The 17,831-nt window shown below is 44.2% G+C and overlaps 1 protein-coding gene across 1 annotated transcript; it reads left to right on the top strand.

Moving 5' to 3' along the window:
- The first annotated feature begins 3,566 nt into the window (after positions 1-3,566).
- On the top strand, positions 3,567-7,916 carry LOC118401583 (receptor-transporting protein 3-like). The gene is made up of 2 exons (XM_035799208.2): positions 3,567-4,148; positions 6,915-7,916. Exons 1-2 carry the CDS (start codon positions 4,000-4,002, stop codon positions 7,252-7,254), a joined length of 489 nt encoding a protein of 162 aa, XP_035655101.1. The 5' UTR covers positions 3,567-3,999; the 3' UTR covers positions 7,255-7,916.
- Positions 7,917-17,831: the final 9,915 nt, after the last annotated feature.

Raw genomic sequence — 17,831 nt, 5'->3', positions numbered from 1 at the left:
GCTAGCTAGTCTAAAAATAAATAAACAGACCCCCCATGGGGAGCCAGGCGCAACCAATCAGAATGAGTTTCTCACAAAAAGGGCTTTATACAGTCAGAAATACACCTTAGAACCCAACACTCAGACGATCCCTCAGGTGGAGAAGCCGGATGTGGAGGTTCTGGGCTGGCGTGGTTACACGTGGTCTGAGGTTGTGAGGCCGGTTGGACATACTGCCAAATTCTTTAAAATGATGTTGAAGGTGGCTTATGGTAGAGAAATTAACATTAAATTATCTGGCAACAGCTCTGGTGGACATTCCTGCAGTCAGCATGCCAATTGCATGCTCCCTCAAAACTTTGTCATCTGTGGCATTATGTTGTGTGACAAAACTGCACATTTTAGAGTGACCTTTTATTGTCTCCAGCATAAGGTGCATCTGTGTAACGATCATGCTGTTTAATCAGCTTCTTGATATGCCACACCTGTCAGGTGGATGGATTATCTTGACAAAGGATCAAATGCTCACTAACAGGGATGTAAACAAATTTGTACGCACATTTTGAGAGAATGTAAACCAGGTGTCCTGAAAAAATGGAGCGGCGATGGCTAGAAGGCCGGTGACATTGACAGTACCCACCCTTGACGCGCGGATCCAGCAGCGCGGCTCGGGGACGACCCAGAGGACGAGGCGCAGGGAGATCCGGCTGGAGACGGTGGAACTCCCGTAGCATTTCAGGGTCCATCACGTCCACCACCGGAACCCAGCACCTCTCCTCAGGACCATACCCCTCCCACTCCACGAGGTACTGAAGGCCCCTCGACCGACGCATCGAATCCAGGATGAAATGGATGGAGTACGCCGGGGCCCCCTCAATGTCCAGAGGGGGCAGAGGAACCTCCCTCACCTCAGACTCCTGGAGCGGACCAACCACCACCGGCCTGAGGAGAGACACATGGAATGAGGGGTTAATACGGTAATTGGGGAGAAGATGTAACCTGTAACACACCTCGTTCACTCTCCTCAGTACTTTGAATGGCCCCACAAACCGCGGACCCAGCTTCCAGCAGGGTAGGCGGAGGGGCAGGTTTCAGGTCGAGAGCAAGACCCGGTCCCCCGGCCTCACTGCGGTGAAAGTCTGCGCTGGTTTTTTGGCACAGAGCGGCCTGTTGGAGGTGAACATGGGCTGCTTCCCATGTCTCCTCCGCGCGCCTGAACCAGTCATCCACCGCAGGAGCCCCGGTCTGACTCTGATGCCACGACGCCAGAAACAGCTGGTACCCCAATATGCACTGAAAGGGGGAAAGGTTAGTGGAGGAGTGGTGGACAGATCCACCAGTTGGTCAAAGGTGATGGTGTCATCCCTGCAGGCCAACTCCCGAAGGACATCCTCGCGTAGGCTGCATCTTTAATGGTCGATAAGGGCCCTATCGTTCCATCCTGCTCCGGAGGCCAAGGTCCGAAATTCCAGGGCGAACTCCTGGACGCTCCTCGTCCCCTGCCTCAGGTGGAAGAACTGTTCACCCGCCGCTCTACCCGGGTGAACTCCTCGAAGTGGTCCAACGCCGTATCTCCTCTCCAGAGCTCTCTCCGAAGGCACGAGACGAGGGTGGAAACCCTCTCTCTTCCCGAGGGAGCTGGGTGAACGTTGGCCAGGTAGAGGTCCAGCTGTAACAGGAACCCCTGGCACCGTGCTGCCGTCCCATCATACTCCCTGGGAAGGGAGAGAGCATCCCACGGGGACCGGATACCATGGACCAATGTCTCTCCTAGCGGCCCATAGTCTGGACAACGCGATCCATCGTGGCACCGAGATGATGCAGCATCGCCACGTGTTCTCGGGCGTGGTCCTTTGACCGGGTTACCTGCTCCTGCTGACTCCATGGGTGGTGTGGAATTCTGTCAGGGTTTTCACTGCTGGTCATTCGAGTCAAGTGCAGGAGAGCAGAGAATAGGTGATCAGGCAACTTTATTAGCCAAGGGAAACAAACAGACGGGCGCAAAAAGCTACAACTCAAGCCAACCATCAAAAGTGACAAGTGCAAAATACCGTCAATAATATAACAATAAGGTTCACCAATAATTCCCCAAATAGGGTACAGGCGATGCCCAAGGTGAAAAACCAGACTGGCGCGATACAACAAACACAAAACAAAAACAATTCCAAACAAAGACATGGGGGGGAACAGAGGAATATATATATACATGCAGTGTGATTAGGGAATGTAAACCAGGTGTGCGGGGAACAAGACAAAACAAATGGAACAATGAAAAATGGAGCGGCGATGGCTAGAAGGCTGGTGACGTCGACCGCCGCCCGAACAAGGAGGGGAGTCGACTTCGGCGGAAGTCGTGACAATTGTGGACTACAGGAAAAGGAGGACCGAGCACTTCCCCATTCTCATCGACGGGCCTGTAGTGGAGCAGGTTGAGAGCTTCAAGTTCCTTGGTGTCCTCATCAACAACAAACTAGAATGGTCCAAACACACCAAAAAAGTAGTGAAGAGGGCACGACAAAGCCTATTCCCCCTCAGGAAACTAAAAAGATTTGGCATGGGTCCTGAGATCCTCAAAAGGTTCTACACTGCCTGGTACGGAAATTGCTCGGCCTCCGACCGCAAGGCACTACAGAGGGTAGTGTGTACCTCCCAGTACCTCGCTGGGGTTAAGCTGCCTGCCATCCAGGACCTCTACACCAGGCAGTGTCAGAGGAAGGCCCTAACAATTGCATGGCAAGCGGTACCGGAGTTCCAAGTCTAGGACAAAAAAGCTCCTCAACAGTTTTTACCCCCAAGCCATAAGACTCCTGAACAGGTAATCAAATGGTTACCTGGACTTTTTGCATTGTGTGCCTCCTCCAACCCCTCTTTTACGCTGCGGCTACTCTCTGTTTATCATATATGCATAGTCACTTTAACTATACATTCTGCCTGTACATACTACCTCAATTGGCCCGACCAACCGCTGTCTGTATGTAACCTCGCTACTGTATATAGCCTCGCTACTGTTATTTTTCACTGTCTTTTTACTGTTGTTTTATTTCTTTACTTACCTATTGTTCACCTAATACCTTTTTTTACACTATTGGTTAGAGCCTGTAAGTAAGCGTTTCATTGTAAGGTCTACCTACACCTGTTGTATTCGGCACACGTGACAAATAAACTTTGATTTGATCCCCTGAACGCAGCTCACTCTCCAGATCCCAATCACCTGAATTCTGATCACCTGTCCACACACCTGTATGTCATTTACACACACTATTTAATTCAACTAATTGCACCCCATCATTGTGAGGTATTGTTAATTTCTGTACACATTCTATTCGGAGTACTGTTTATTTCCATATTAGTCCTCCCGTGTATCGTAGTTTTTGCCTATTCCCTGCCTGTCATCAACCTCTTGCCTGATCTCCCGGACTGCGTTATTAGCCTTTTCCCTGGCTGTACTGTTACCTTTTGGATTCCCAGTGTATGACCATCTGCCTGTCCCTAGATCCTGCCTCTTCCTGTGGTCCTTTTCTAAATAAACACCTGCTGCGCCCTGTGCTTGAAACCAACACTCTGTCTCCCATCATACTCAATACAGATAGCTTGCCATAATCCATGTAAGATGTTGGGGAAAGGAAATGGAACGTTTACGCCATAGCACATACAGTATTCATAGTTGTTAGTTGAGCAGTGCCGTTATCACATTCTACATGCCGGATTATTGCGCTGGACTTTGTAGAGACGTGTCATAATGACAAAGTAATTTCAGCTGCAAATCGAAACTTAACGGAAAACAGAGAGCAAGCTTTCAGTTTCATTTCTCTCTTCCTTTCGTATCTCTAGCAACAGAGGTATTGATGTCAGTTGTCCAAATGCAGAGCCAATCAACAATCAGCTGGACAGCCCAGTCATTGTAGATAGCATATATAAAGCCCAGTGAGTGGACACGATCTCACGGACAGACATACGTTTCGAAAAGCTACAGCTAAACTGTCCGTTTTGGAAACCCACTACTTCCCCTGCTCAGAAGCAATGGATCTTCAGGAATGGGCCAGCATTCTCCAGAACACGATTGAGGAGCATGACATAGAGGACACCTGGAGCATTGAATTTGATAGCACCATCATTCCTGGTCACCCAGCGAGAGGTTGGCAGCAGTACATCAGTGGGGCATTTGCAAGGTAAGCTCTTTGAATAAAGTGTAAATAGACGTATATCAATTCAATTCAGAACATAGAAATGTGTTTACAAATGTATATTAAACCTGATTAAATGTTAAATTACTGTATTCAAAGGGACTTAATAGATTAGAATCAGAATTAAGACATGAAATATACTGTATATACTAACTTGTTATACTGAAATTAGAGATTTACATACAGTTGAAGTTGGAAGTTTACATACACTTAGGTTGGAGTCATTCACTCATTTTTCAACCACTCCACAAATTTCTAGTTAACAAACTATAGTTTTGGCAAGTCGGTTAGGACATCTACTTTGTGCATGACACAAAGTAAATTTTCCAACAATTGTTTACAGACAGATTATTTCACTTATAATTCACTGTATCACAATTTAAAAAAAATGTTTTAATACATTTTACCAGGCAAGTCAGTTAAGAACACATTCTTATTTTCAATGACGGCCTGGGAACAGTGGGTTAACTGCCTGTTCAGGGGCAGAACGACAGATTTGTACCTTGTCAGCTCGGGGGTTTGAACTCGCAACCTTCCGGTTACTAGTCCAACGCTCTAACCACTAGGCTACGCTGCCGCCAGTGGGCCAGAAGTTTACATACATTAAGTTGACTGTGCCTTAAACAGCTTGGAAAATTCCAGAAAATGTCATTGCTTTAGAAGCCTCTGATAGTCTAATTGACATAATTTGAGTCAATTGGAGGTGTACCTGTGGATGTATTTCAAGGCCTACCTTCAAACTCAGTGCCTCTTTGCTTGACATCATGGGAAAATCAAAAGAAATCAGCCAAGATCTCAGAAAAAAAGTGTAGACCTCCACAAGTCTGGTTCATCCTTTGGAGCAATTTCCAAATGCCTGAAGGTACCACGTTCATCTGTACAAACAATAGTACGCAAGTATAAACACCATTGGACCACGCAGCTGTCATACCGCTCAGGAAGGAGACGCGCTCTGTCTCCTAGAGATGAACGTACTTTGGTGTGAAAAGTGCAAATCAATCCCAGAACAACAGCAAAGGACCTTGTGAAGATGCTGGAGGAAACGGGTACAAAAGCATCTTTATCCACAGTAAAACTAGTCCTATATCGACATAACCTGAAAGGAAAAAGCCACTGCTTCAAAACAGCCATAAAAAAGCCAGACTATGATTTGCAACTGCACATGGGGACAAAGATCGTACTTTTGGAGAAATATCCCCTGGTCTAATGAAACAAAAATAGAAGTGTTTGGCCATAATGACCATCGTTATGTTTGGAGGAAAAAGGGCGGAGGCATCCCAACCGTGAAGCACGGGGGTGGCAGCATCATGTTGTGGGGGTGCTTTGCTGCAGGAGGGACTGTTGCACTTTACAAAATAGATGGCATCATGAGGTAGGAAAATTACGTGGATATATTGAAGCAACATCTCAAGACATCAGTCAGGAAGTTAAAGCTTGGTCGCAAATGGGTGTTCCAAATGGACAATGACCCCAAGCATACTTCCAAAGTTGAGGCAAAATGGCTTAACCTTTCTGGCGCAGGCTTTCCGCTAGCGATCCACCTCGACAACATCCGGTGAAATTGCAGAGCGCCAAATTCAAAATACAGAAATAGTCCGAATAAACATTCATAAAAAATACAAGTTTTATACATCGGCTTGAAGATGAACTTCTTGTTAATCCAGCCGCTTTGTCAGATTTCAAAAAGGCTTTACGGCGAAAGCATACCAGATTATCTGAGGATAGCGCCGCGCTTACAAAAGCATACAAACATTTTACAACAAAGTAAAGGAATTACAAAAGCCAGAAATAGCGACAAAATTAATCACTTACCTTTGAAGATCTTCATATGGTTGCAGTCACAAGAGTCCCAGCTACACAATAAATCCCAAAAACTCTGTTTTGTTGGTGCGTTTTCAGTAATCCACTGGCTCAAAGGCGGTCAAAACATGCAGACGAATACATCCTAATAGTACTGGTTTGTCGAAACATGTCAAACGATGTTTATAATTAATCCTCAGATTGTCAATTGTCTAAATATTCAATAATATTTCAACCGGACAATAGCGTATTCAATAGAAAGGAAAAACAACGAAGGGCGCGCACTCCGTCATGCGCAAAACCAGCACTGCATGATTCTACAGTTCACTGAGAGAAAGGTCTCATTCTTCTTCATTTTTCAGAAAAAAAGCTTGAAACAATGTCTAAAGACTGACATCTAGTGGAAGCCATAGGAACTGCAATCTGGCTCGTAACCCATTAGATACCCTATAGACATTCAATTGAAAATACGCACATCAAAAAAATCGCACTTCCTGGATGGATTTTCCTCAGGTTTTCGCCTGCCATATCAGTTCTGTTATACTCACAGACATTATTTTAACAGTTTTGGAAACGTTAGAGTTTTCTATCTGAATTTAAATGGATATCCTAGCTTCTGGGCCTGAGTAACAGGCAGTTTACTTTGGGCATGCTTTTGACCCAGGTTAAACAATTTAAAGGCAATGCTACCAAATACTAATTGAGTGTATGTAAACTTCTGACCCACTGGGAATGTGATGAAAGAAATAAAAGCTGAAATAAATAATTCCGTCTACTATTATTCTGACATTTCACATCCTTAAAATAAAGTGGTGATTCTAACTGACCTAAGACTTGGAATTTTTTACTAGGATTAAATGTCAGGAATTGTTAAAAACTGAGTTTAAATGTATTTGGCTAAGGTGTATGTAAACTTCAGACTTCAACTGTATCACTTATCTCTCCCTGCAGGTTCATGTGCTCAAAGTGTAAGAGGACCTGGCCTTCGAAAAGAGTTCTGGTGGAGTTTCACATGCGTCTGTTGGAGGACAAGGGGATGGTTAAAGTGAAACGCTACAGACAGAAGTGCAGGAAGTGTGTACAGAGTACAATGGAGGAGCCTCGTTTTAAGACAGATAACATTGAGGTGCTGCTGGAGAAGCTTGTTGTGAAGATCCTCGTCAAGTGCTACCATGAGGACGCAGGCGAAAATAATAACCCATTCCATTTGGAAGGGAGGAGTGATGGACCCCATGAGGCTGCCCATTGTGAAGCCTGTAAACATGGCATCTGCAGACAGGTGACCACATAAGAAACAGAATGAAAAATATAGAAACATCTGGGAAATGTTTCATTCCTAAATGTATTGTATAATCAATGAACAATTTTGAGGAGAGTTGGATGTGGAACTGGATATAATAATGTAAAGATAATTGTATTTCCTGATGAAGCTGTGAAAACTATATCCTCTGAATCAATGATGGGGGGAAAAAAGAAGGTATTAACTGAATTGTTCACCATTTAATCCAGACAAAATGTACTTGTTTTTTTATTCAAAAGTTGATAGTTGATTGAGAAAGTAGTTTCCGATATGCATTCTTTGCAATAATCTCTTACACTTTAAAAGAGTTGAAGGAATTACTTCTCAACAGGTGTACAAATCATATCCCATATGTCAGGTGATGGATGACCTTTATGGTGCAGAGACTGGCTACAATGCAAATGCATACAAGCAAGGCAACATTGCTTTAGAAGCCCATTTGCATCCATTACAAATATTTGTGGGACTTTACACAGATCTTAGTGTGCAAAACGTGACAACATTTTTATAATGTTGTGTGTGTGTGTGTGTGTGTGTGTGTGTGTGTGTGTGTGCTTTGCATATGGCATCAGCAGGGATTAAAACACCCTTTTATGATTTATAACTTTGAATCAAATGTCCTGACCTGCTATAAAACTGCTTTAAATATCTAATTTCACTGTTGTCGAGTTATTTCATCAGAAAAACAGATAGGAACAATGACTACGTACAACCAGGGGTTAATAATATAATAATAATATATGCCATTTAGCAGACGCTTTTATCCAAAGCGACTTACAGTCATGTGTGCATACATTCTACGTATGGGTGGTCCCGGGAATCGAACCCACTACCCTGGCGTTACAAGCGCCATGCTCTACCAACTGAGCTACAGAAGGACCAGGTTAAATTGGGCCAGGTCCCACCCAGTCCGAGACCCTGTACCTATGATCCAAATGAGAGGTAGGCGGAGCTGAGATCCGGTACCTTTCGTTAGCCTATTTGAATTATGTCATTAAAAAAAAAATGGTTGTCCACGTTTGACATTTTTCACAGTCAACAACATGAGTGGGGAAAAAAGGTGCTTGTGGTTAATGCGGTTATAAGCATTACTAATAACATATGTACAGCTGAAGTCAGAAGTTTACATACACCTAGGGTGGAGTCATTAAAACTCATTTTTCAAACAATCCACACATTTCTTGTTAATCAAACTATAGTATTTGGCACGTCGGTTAGGACATATACTTGTGCATGACACAAGTAATTTTTCCAACAATTGTTTACAGACAGATTGTTTCACTTATAATTCACTGTATCACAATTCCAGTGGGTCAGAAGTTTACATACACTAAGTTGACTGTGCCTTTAAACAGCTTAGACAATTCCAGAAAATGATGTCATGGCTTTAGAAGCTTTGACAGGCTAATTGGCATAATTTGAGTCAATTGGATGGAGGTGTACCTGTGGATGTATTTCAAGTCCTACCTTCAAACTCAGTGCCTCTTTGCTTGACATCATGGGGAAATCAAAATAAATCAATTGTAGACCTCCATAAGTCGGGTTCATCCTTGGGAGCAATTTCCATGGTACCACGTTCATCTGGTACCACGTTCATCTGTACAAACAATAGTACGCAAGTATAAACACCATGGGACCACACAGCCGTCATACTGCTCAGGAAGGAGACGCGTCCTGTCTCCTAGAGATGAATGCACTTTGGTGCGAAAAATGCAAATCAATCCCAGAACAACAGCAAAGAATCTTGTGAAGATGCTGGAGGAAACAGGTACAAAAGTATCTATATCCACAGTAAAATTAGTCCTATATTGACATAACCTGAAAGGCTGCTCAGCAAGGAAGAAGCCACTGCTTCAAAACAGCCATAAGAAAAGGCAGACTATGGTTTGCAACTGCACATGGGCACAAAGATCGTACTTTTTGGAGAAATATCCTCTGGTCTGATGAAACAAAAATAGAAATGTTTGGCCATAATGACCATCGTTATGTTTGGAGAAAAAGGGTGGAGGCTTGCAAGCCGAAGAACACCATCCCAACCGAAGAACACCATCCCAACCGTGAACCGTGGTCCTTCTGTAGCTCAGTTGGTAGAGCATGGCGCTTGTAACGCCAGGGTAGTGGGTTCGATCCCCGGGACCACCCATACGTAGAATGTATGCACACATGACTGTAAGTCGCTTTGGATAAAAGCGTCTGCTAAATGGCATATATTATTATTATTATATATTATATATTATAACCACGGAGGTGGCAGCATCATGTTGTGGGGGTGCTTTGCTGCAGGAGGGACTGGTGCACTTCACAAATTAGATGGCATCATGAGGATGGGAAAAGTATGTGGATATATTGAAGCAACATCTCAAGACATCAGTCAGGAAGTTAAAGCTTGGTCACAAATGGTTCTTCCAAATTGACAATGACCACAAGCATAATTCCAAAGTTGAGGCAAAATGGCAACAAAGTCAAGGTATTGGAGTGGCCATCACAAAGCCCTGACCTCAATCCCATTGAACATTTGTGGGCAGAACTGAATAAGCGTGTGCGAGCAAGGAGGCCTACAATCCTGAATCAGTTACACTAGTTCTGTCAGGAGGAATGGGCCAAAATTCACCCAACTTATTGTGGGGAACTTGTGGAAGGCTATCCAAAATGTTTGACTCAAGTTAAACAATTTAAAGGCAATGCTACCAAATACTAATTGAATGTATGTCAACTTCTGACCCACTGGGAATGTGATGAACGAAATAAAAGCTGAAATAAATGTACTCTTCTGTTTTTCTGACATGTCACATTCTTAAAATAAAGTGGTGATCCTAACTGACCTAAGACTTGGAATTTTTACTAGGATTAAATGTGAGGAATTGTGAAAAACTGAGTTTAAACGTAGTTGGCTAAGGTGTATGTAAACTTTCGACTTCAACTGTATAATACCTGCATAAGTACAAAGTATAAATCGTCAGCTTCTGAAAAGATTGTCGCAGGATTTACATATTTAAAGAAAAGTGTAACTCTTTAAGCAATTTCTATATTATTAGTTATTACCAAGTGAAAATACCTACAAACAAAAGAAGAGCTTCTACTTTAGTCAACTTTATTTCAACATGTAAAAAGACCTTACATTTCTGACAAAATAATAAGGATTTTATTTTTAGATTAATTAGATTAAACAAAGATATATAGGCCTACTCAAAAACATAAAATTACCTATTCTCGTGGTGACTCAAATAGTATGGTGAGTAGCTTAGATAGCTAGCTAATTTAGAAAAATTGGATTGTCTTTTTCGTCTCTTTTTAACATTACAAGTAACAATGGAAATCGACAACTCTGTCTCTGACTGTCTTCATCCGTTTCGTTCTTGTTTTATATTATTTTATTTTTAACCTTTATTTACAGAGGCAAGTCTGTTAAGAACAAATTCTTATTTACAATGACGGCCTACCAAAAGGCAAAATGCTTCCTGCGGGGATGTGGGCTGGGATATTTAAAAAAATATATAAAATAAAAATATATACGGTAAATACTATAGAGGACAAAAAACACACATCACGACAAGAGAGACAACACTACATAAAGAGAGACCTAATATAGCAAGGCAGCAACACATGACAACACAGCATAAAACTGTCCATTTTGAGTGTTTGTGAAACAGATTTCCTCCTCTTCGTCTGAGGAGGAGTAAGGATCGGACCAAAGCGCAGCGTGGTAAGTGTTCATGATGATTTTTAATTAAAACTCAGAACACTAAACAATAAATGACAACGTGAATATACAAAACCGAAACAGTACCGTGTGGCCCAAACACTCACACGGAAACAAACACCCACAAACCAAAAGTGAAACCCAGGCTACCTAAGTATGATTCTCAATCAGAGACAACTAACGACACCGTTCTCTGATTGAGAACCATACTAGGCCGAACAGAAAAAAACAACATAGAAAAAAACAGACTGCCCACCCCAACTCACGCCCTGACCATACTAAAACAAAGAATAAAATAACAGAACTATGGTCAGAACGTGACAGTTTGTAGCAGCTTGTTCCTGATGCTAAGCTGCAGCAAACTGCAAAGACGAGCGACCCAGGGATGTGTGTGCTTAGTATAAGACAGTATCATCTGCATATAAATGGATGAGAGAGCTTCCTACCTACTGAGCTATGTTGTTGATGTAAATTGAGAAGAGTGTGGGGCCTAGGATTGAGCCTTGGGGTACTCCCTTGGTGACAGGCAGTGGCTGAGACAACAGATGTTCTGACTTTAGACACTGCACTCTTTGAGAGACGTAGTTAGCACACTAGGCCAAAGACGCCTCAGAGACACTAATACGCCTTAGCCGGCCCACAAGAATGGAAAGGTCTACCGTATCAAAAGCTTTGGCCAAGTCAATACAAATAGCAGCACAACTTTGCTTAGAAAAATGGGAAATGGTGACATCATTGAGGACCTTTTAGGTTGCAGTGACACATCCATAACCTGAGCAGAAACCAGATTGCAGACCAGAGAGAATACTATAGACATCAAGAAAGCCAGTCAGTTGATTATTTACAAGTTTTTCCACCACTTTTGATAAACAGGGTAAAATAGAAATAAGCCTATAACAGTTAGGATCAGCTTGATCTCCCCCTTTAAATAAAATACCAACAGTGGCTGCCTTCCAAGCAATGGGAACCTCCCCAGAAAGGAGAGACACGTTAAAAAGGTTGGAGATAGGCTTGGCGATGATAGGGGCAGCAACCTTAAAGAAGAAAGGGTCTAAACCAGGGATGGGCAGTTCTAGTCCTCGAGGGCCTGTTTGGTGTCACCGTTTTGCCCCAGCCCCAGCTCCAGCTAACACACCTGACTCCAATCACCTAATCATGATCTTCAGTTTAGAATGCAATTTGATTCATCAGCTGTGTTTGCTAGGGAAGGAGAAAAAAGAGAAAAGGTGTGACACCAATCAGGCCCTCGAGGACTGGAGTTGCCCACCCCTGTTCTAAACCATCTGACCCAGATGTTTTTTGTGGTCAAGTTTCAGGAGCTCCTTTAGCATCTTGGACTCAGTGACCGCCTACAGGGAGAAACTTTGTAGCGGGGCAAGGGGAAAAGAAGGAGCAGCATCGAGGCTAGTCGCTTTAGAAGGGGTGAGAGATTAGGAAATGTTGGCCTGGCAAAGAGGCCTAGCTGAGTCAAATAAGAATCCTGACTTATTGAAGTGGTGATTAAAGAGGTCAGCCATGTGCTTCTTGTCAGTAACAACCACATCATCAACATTAAGGGACATGGGCAGCTGTGAGGAGGAGGGTTTATTCTCCAGGTCTTTAACCATTTTCCAGAACTTCTTGGGGTTAGACCCACAGAGAGCGAACTGCTCCTGAGTGCACTTATTTCTCATTTGCCTGAACAAGAGCAAGTCAGCCTGAGTATGCGTGTGCCGAGCCTTTCACCAAATGCAATTCTTGAGGTGGAGTAACTCTGCAAGATCACAGTCGAACCAGGGGCTGAACCTGTTTTTAATTCATATTTTCTTTATGGGGGTGTGTTTGTTAACAATACCACTGAAAATATCAAAACAGAAGGTCCAAGTGTCTTCGACAGAGGGGATCAAGCTGATTATATACCATTTTACAGAGGCCAGGTCGTGAAGGAAGGCTTGCTCATTAAAGTGTTTTAGCAAGAGTCTATGACAAATCAGGACAGGTCGTTTCACTGAGCAGCCATTACGAACACAGGCTGTAAAACAGTGATCACTAAGGTCATTACAGAAAACACCAGACTGATACCTATCATGATTATTTGTGAGGATAACATTGAGGAGAGTAACCTTTTCTGGGGTAATTGAAGTTGTATCTGGTCTGTCCTAGCAAGCCTGGCAGCCTTAACTCAGCGATCAGTCCCCATAAAGTAAAATATGTCTTTATTTTGTCTTTATTTAAAAAAAAAAAAAATTCTTCTTGGCTTTCAAAATAGCATCAGACTAAACACTACTCACTCAGTGCCAGGTTGGATGGTGTCCTCAGGTCTCTGCTGTTTGTTTGGTAGAGCACCCTCCGTATAGCTTGGAAAAAGGAATTCTTGGTCGCAGTAATCCCTCCAGGTAATTTTGGCCAAAATTAGGTTATAGGTTTGGAGTTTTGATCTGGAGCGAAGGCCATGTTGTAGCGGGTAGCATCCTGCCGAAAAATCCAAGTTTATTTAACTCCAAATCTATCCTTTTGTAAAACATGTTGAAAAATATGAGCGCTCACGTATAGCATACCGGAGTCGCCTCCTCACTGTTGAAGTTGAGACTGGTGTTTTGCGGTTACTTTTTAATGAAGCTGCCAGTTGAGGACTTGAGAGGCATCGGTTTCTCAAACTAGACACTAATGTACTTGCCCTCTTGCTCAGTTGTGCACCGGGGCCTCCCACTCCTCTTTCTATTCTGGTTAGAGCCAGTTTGTGCTGTTCTGTGAAGGGAGTAGTACATAGCATTGTATGAGATCTTCAGATTCTTGGCAATTTCTCACATGGAAGAGCCTTAATTTCTCAGAACAAGAATAGACTGACAAGTTTCAGAAGAAAGTTATTTGTTTCAGGCCATTTTGAGCCTGTAATCAAACCCACAAATGCTGAGGCTCCAGATACTCAACCAGTCTAAAGAAGGCCAGTTTTATTGCTTCTTTAAATCGGGACAACAGTTTTCAGCTGTGCTAACATCATTGCAAAATGGCTTTCTAATGATCAATTAGTAATTTAAAATGATAAACTTGGATTAGCTAACACAACGTGCCATTGGAACACAGGAGTGATGGTTGCTGATAATGGGCCTCTGTACGCCTATGTAGATATTCCATGCAAATATATGTAGTCTCCAGCTACAATAGTCATTTACAACATTAACAATGTCTACACTGTATTTCTGATCAATTTGATGTTATTTTAATGGACAAAAAATGTGATTTTCTTTCAAAAACAAGGACATTTCTAAGTAACCCCAAACTTTTGAACGGAAGTGTAGATACTATACATTACCCCTAATCATCATGATTTCTATAGTTTAGGCATATAGCTAGTTAGGCCTAGCTAGTTGTTGTATTATCCAGCTAGCAATAATAGTGCTCGTGTTGACACAAATAGCTAGCTAGCTAGCTAGCTAACATTAACATGCTGGGGATCTCACGTAATACCGTTGTGGTATGGATACCCTGAGAACAAGGTTCAGGGACGATAAGAGCATTGAGCCCAGCTAACGTTAGCTAGATATTTAGCTAGCGAGTAGCAACCATAGCAAATTTGCCAGCTTTAGGTCGCTAGCTAGCTGGTCATGGTTAGAAAGCTAGCTAGAGCGCTAGCTAGTCTAAAAATAAATAAACAGACCCCCCATGGCGAGCCAGGCGCAATCAATCAGAATGAGTTTTCCTCACAAAAAGGGTTTTATTACAGTCAGAAATACACCTTAGAACCCAACACTCAGACGATCCCTCAGGTGGAGAAGCCGGATGTGGAGGTTCTGGGCTGGCGTGGTTACACGTGGTCTGAGGTTGTGAGGCCGGTTGGACATACTGCCAAATTCTTTAAAATGATGTTGAAGGTGGCTTATGGTAGAGAAATTAACATTAAATTATCTGGCAACAGCTCTGGTGGACATTCCTGCAGTCAGCATGCCAATTGCATGCTCCCTCAAAACTTTGACATCTGTGGCATTATGTTGTGTGACAAAACTGCACATTTTAGAGTGACCTTTTATTGTCTCCAGCATAAGGTGCATCTGTGTAACGATCATGCTGTTTAATCAGCTTCTTGATATGCCACACCTGTCAGGTGGATGGATTATCTTGACAAAGGATCAAATGCTCGACCGACGCATCGAATCCAGGATGAAATGGATGGAGTACGCCGGGGCCCCCTCAATGTCCAGAGGGGGCAGAGGAACCTCCCTCACCTCAGACTCCTGGAGCGGACCAACCACCACCGGCCTGAGGAGAGACACATGGAATGAGGGGTTAATACGGTAATTGGGGAGAAGATGTAACCTGTAACACACCTCGTTCACTCTCCTCAGGACTTTGAATGGCCCCACAAACCGCGGACCCAGCTTCCGGCAGGGTAGGCGGAGGGGCAGGTTTCGGGTCGAGAGCCAGACCCGGTCCCCCGGCCTCACTGCGGTGAAAGTCCGCGCTGGTTTTTTGGCACAGAGAGGCCTGTTGGAGGTGAACATGGGCGGCTTCCCATGTCTCCTCCGCGCGCCTGAACCAGTCATCCACCGCAGGAGCCCCGGTCTGACTCTGATGCCACGACGCCAGAAACAGCTGGTACCCCAATATGCACTGAAAGGGGGAAAGGTTAGTGGAGGAGTGGTGGACAGATCCACCAGTTGGTCAAAGGTGATGGTGTCATCCCTGCAGGCCAACTCCCGAAGGACATCCTCGCGTAGGCTGCATCTTTAATGGTCGATAAGGGCCCTATCGTTCCATCCTGCTCCGGAGGCCAAGGTCCGAAATTCCAGGGCGAACTCCTGGACGCTCCTCGTCCCCTGCCTCAGGTGGAAGAACTGTTCACCCGCCGCTCTACCCGGGTGAACTCCTCGAAGTGGTCCAACGCCGTATCTCCTCTCCAGAGCTCTCTCCGAAAGGCACGAGACGAGGGTGGAAACCCTCTCTCTTCCCGAGGGAGCTGGGTGAACGTTGGCCAGGTAGAGGTCCAGCTGTAACAGGAACCCCTGGCACCGTGCTGCCGTCCCATCATACTCCCTGGGAAGGGAGAGAGCATCCCACGGGGACCGGATACCATGGACCAATGTCTCTCCTAGCGGCCCATAGTCTGGACAACGCGATCCATCGTGGCACCGAGATGATGCAGCATCGCCACGTGTTCTCGGGCGTGGTCCTTTGACCGGGTTACCTGCTCCTGCTGACTCCATGGGTGGTGTGGAATTCTGTCAGGGTTTTCACTGCTGGTCATTCGAGTCAAGTGCAGGAGAGCAGAGAATAGGTGATCAGGCAACTTTATTAGCCAAGGGAAACAAACAGACGGGCACAAAAGCTACAACTCAAGCCAACCATCAAAAGTGACAAGTGCAAAATACCGTCAATAATATAACAATAAGGTTCACCAATAATTCCCCAAATAGGGTACAGGCGATGCCCAAGGTGAAAAACCAGACTGGCGCGATACAACAAACACAAAACAAAAACAATTCCAAACAAAGACATGGGGGAACAGAGGAATATATATATACATGCAGTGTGATTAGGGAATGTAAACCAGGTGTGCGGGGAACAAGACAAAACAAATGGAACAATGAAAAATGGAGCGGCGATGGCTAGAAGGCTGGTGACGTCGACCGCCGCCCGAACAAGGAGGGGAGTCGACTTCGGCGGAAGTCGTGACAATTGTGGACTACAGGAAAAGGAGGACCGAGCACTTCCCCATTCTCATCGACGGGCCTGTAGTGGAGCAGGTTGAGAGCTTCAAGTTCCTTGGTGTCCTCATCAACAACAAACTAGAATGGTCCAAACACACCAAAAGTAGTGAAGAGGGCACGACAAAGCCTATTCCCCCTCAGGAAACTAAAAAGATTTGGCATGGGTCCTGAGATCCTCAAAAGGTTCTACACTGCCTGGTACGGAAATTGCTCGGCCTCCGACCGCAAGGCACTACAGAGGGTAGTGTGTACCTCCCAGTACCTCGCTGGGGTTAAGCTGCCTGCCATCCAGGACCTCTACACCAGGCAGTGTCAGAGGAAGGCCCTAACAATTGCATGGCAAGCGGTACCGGAGTTCCAAGTCTAGGACAAAAAGCTCCTCAACAGTTTTTACCCCCAAGCCATAAGACTCCTGAACAGGTAATCAAATGGTTACCTGGACTTTTTTGCATTGTGTGCCTCCTCCAACCCCTCTTTTACGCTGCGGCTACTCTCTGTTTATCATATATGCATAGTCACTTTAACTATACATTCTGCCTGTACATACTACCTCAATTGGCCCGACCAACCGCTGTCTGTATGTAACCTCGCTACTGTATATAGCCTCGCTACTGTTATTTTTCACTGTCTTTTTACTGTTGTTTTATTTCTTTACTTACCTATTGTTCACCTAATACCTTTTTTTACACTATTGGTTAGAGCCTGTAAGTAAGCGTTTCATTGTAAGGTCTACCTACACCTGTTGTATTCGGCACACGTGACAAATAAACTTTGATTTGATCCCCTGAACGCAGCTCACTCTCCAGATCCCAATCACCTGAATTCTGATCACCTGTCCACACACCTGTATGTCATTTACACACACTATTTAATTCAACTAATTGCACCCCATCATTGTGAGGTATTGTTAATTTCTGTACACATTCTATTCGGAGTACTGTTTATTTCCATATTAGTCCTCCCGTGTATCGTAGTTTTTTGCCTATTCCCTGCCTGTCATCAACCTCTTGCCTGATCTCCCGGACTGCGTTATTAGCCTTTTCCCTGGCTGTACTGTTACCTTTTTGGATTCCCAGTGTATGACCATCTGCCTGTCCCTAGATCCTGCCTCTTCCTGTGGTCCTTTTCTAAATAAACACCTGCTGCGCCCTGTGCTTGAAACCAACACTCTGTCTCCCATCATA

This window comes from Oncorhynchus keta, chromosome 22, assembly GCF_023373465.1.
Source record: "Oncorhynchus keta strain PuntledgeMale-10-30-2019 chromosome 22, Oket_V2, whole genome shotgun sequence".
Classification (NCBI taxonomy): Eukaryota; Metazoa; Chordata; class Actinopteri; order Salmoniformes; family Salmonidae; genus Oncorhynchus; species Oncorhynchus keta.
The sequence above is the reverse complement of the archived record's forward strand: the minus strand, read 5'-3'. Positions and strand labels throughout refer to the sequence as shown.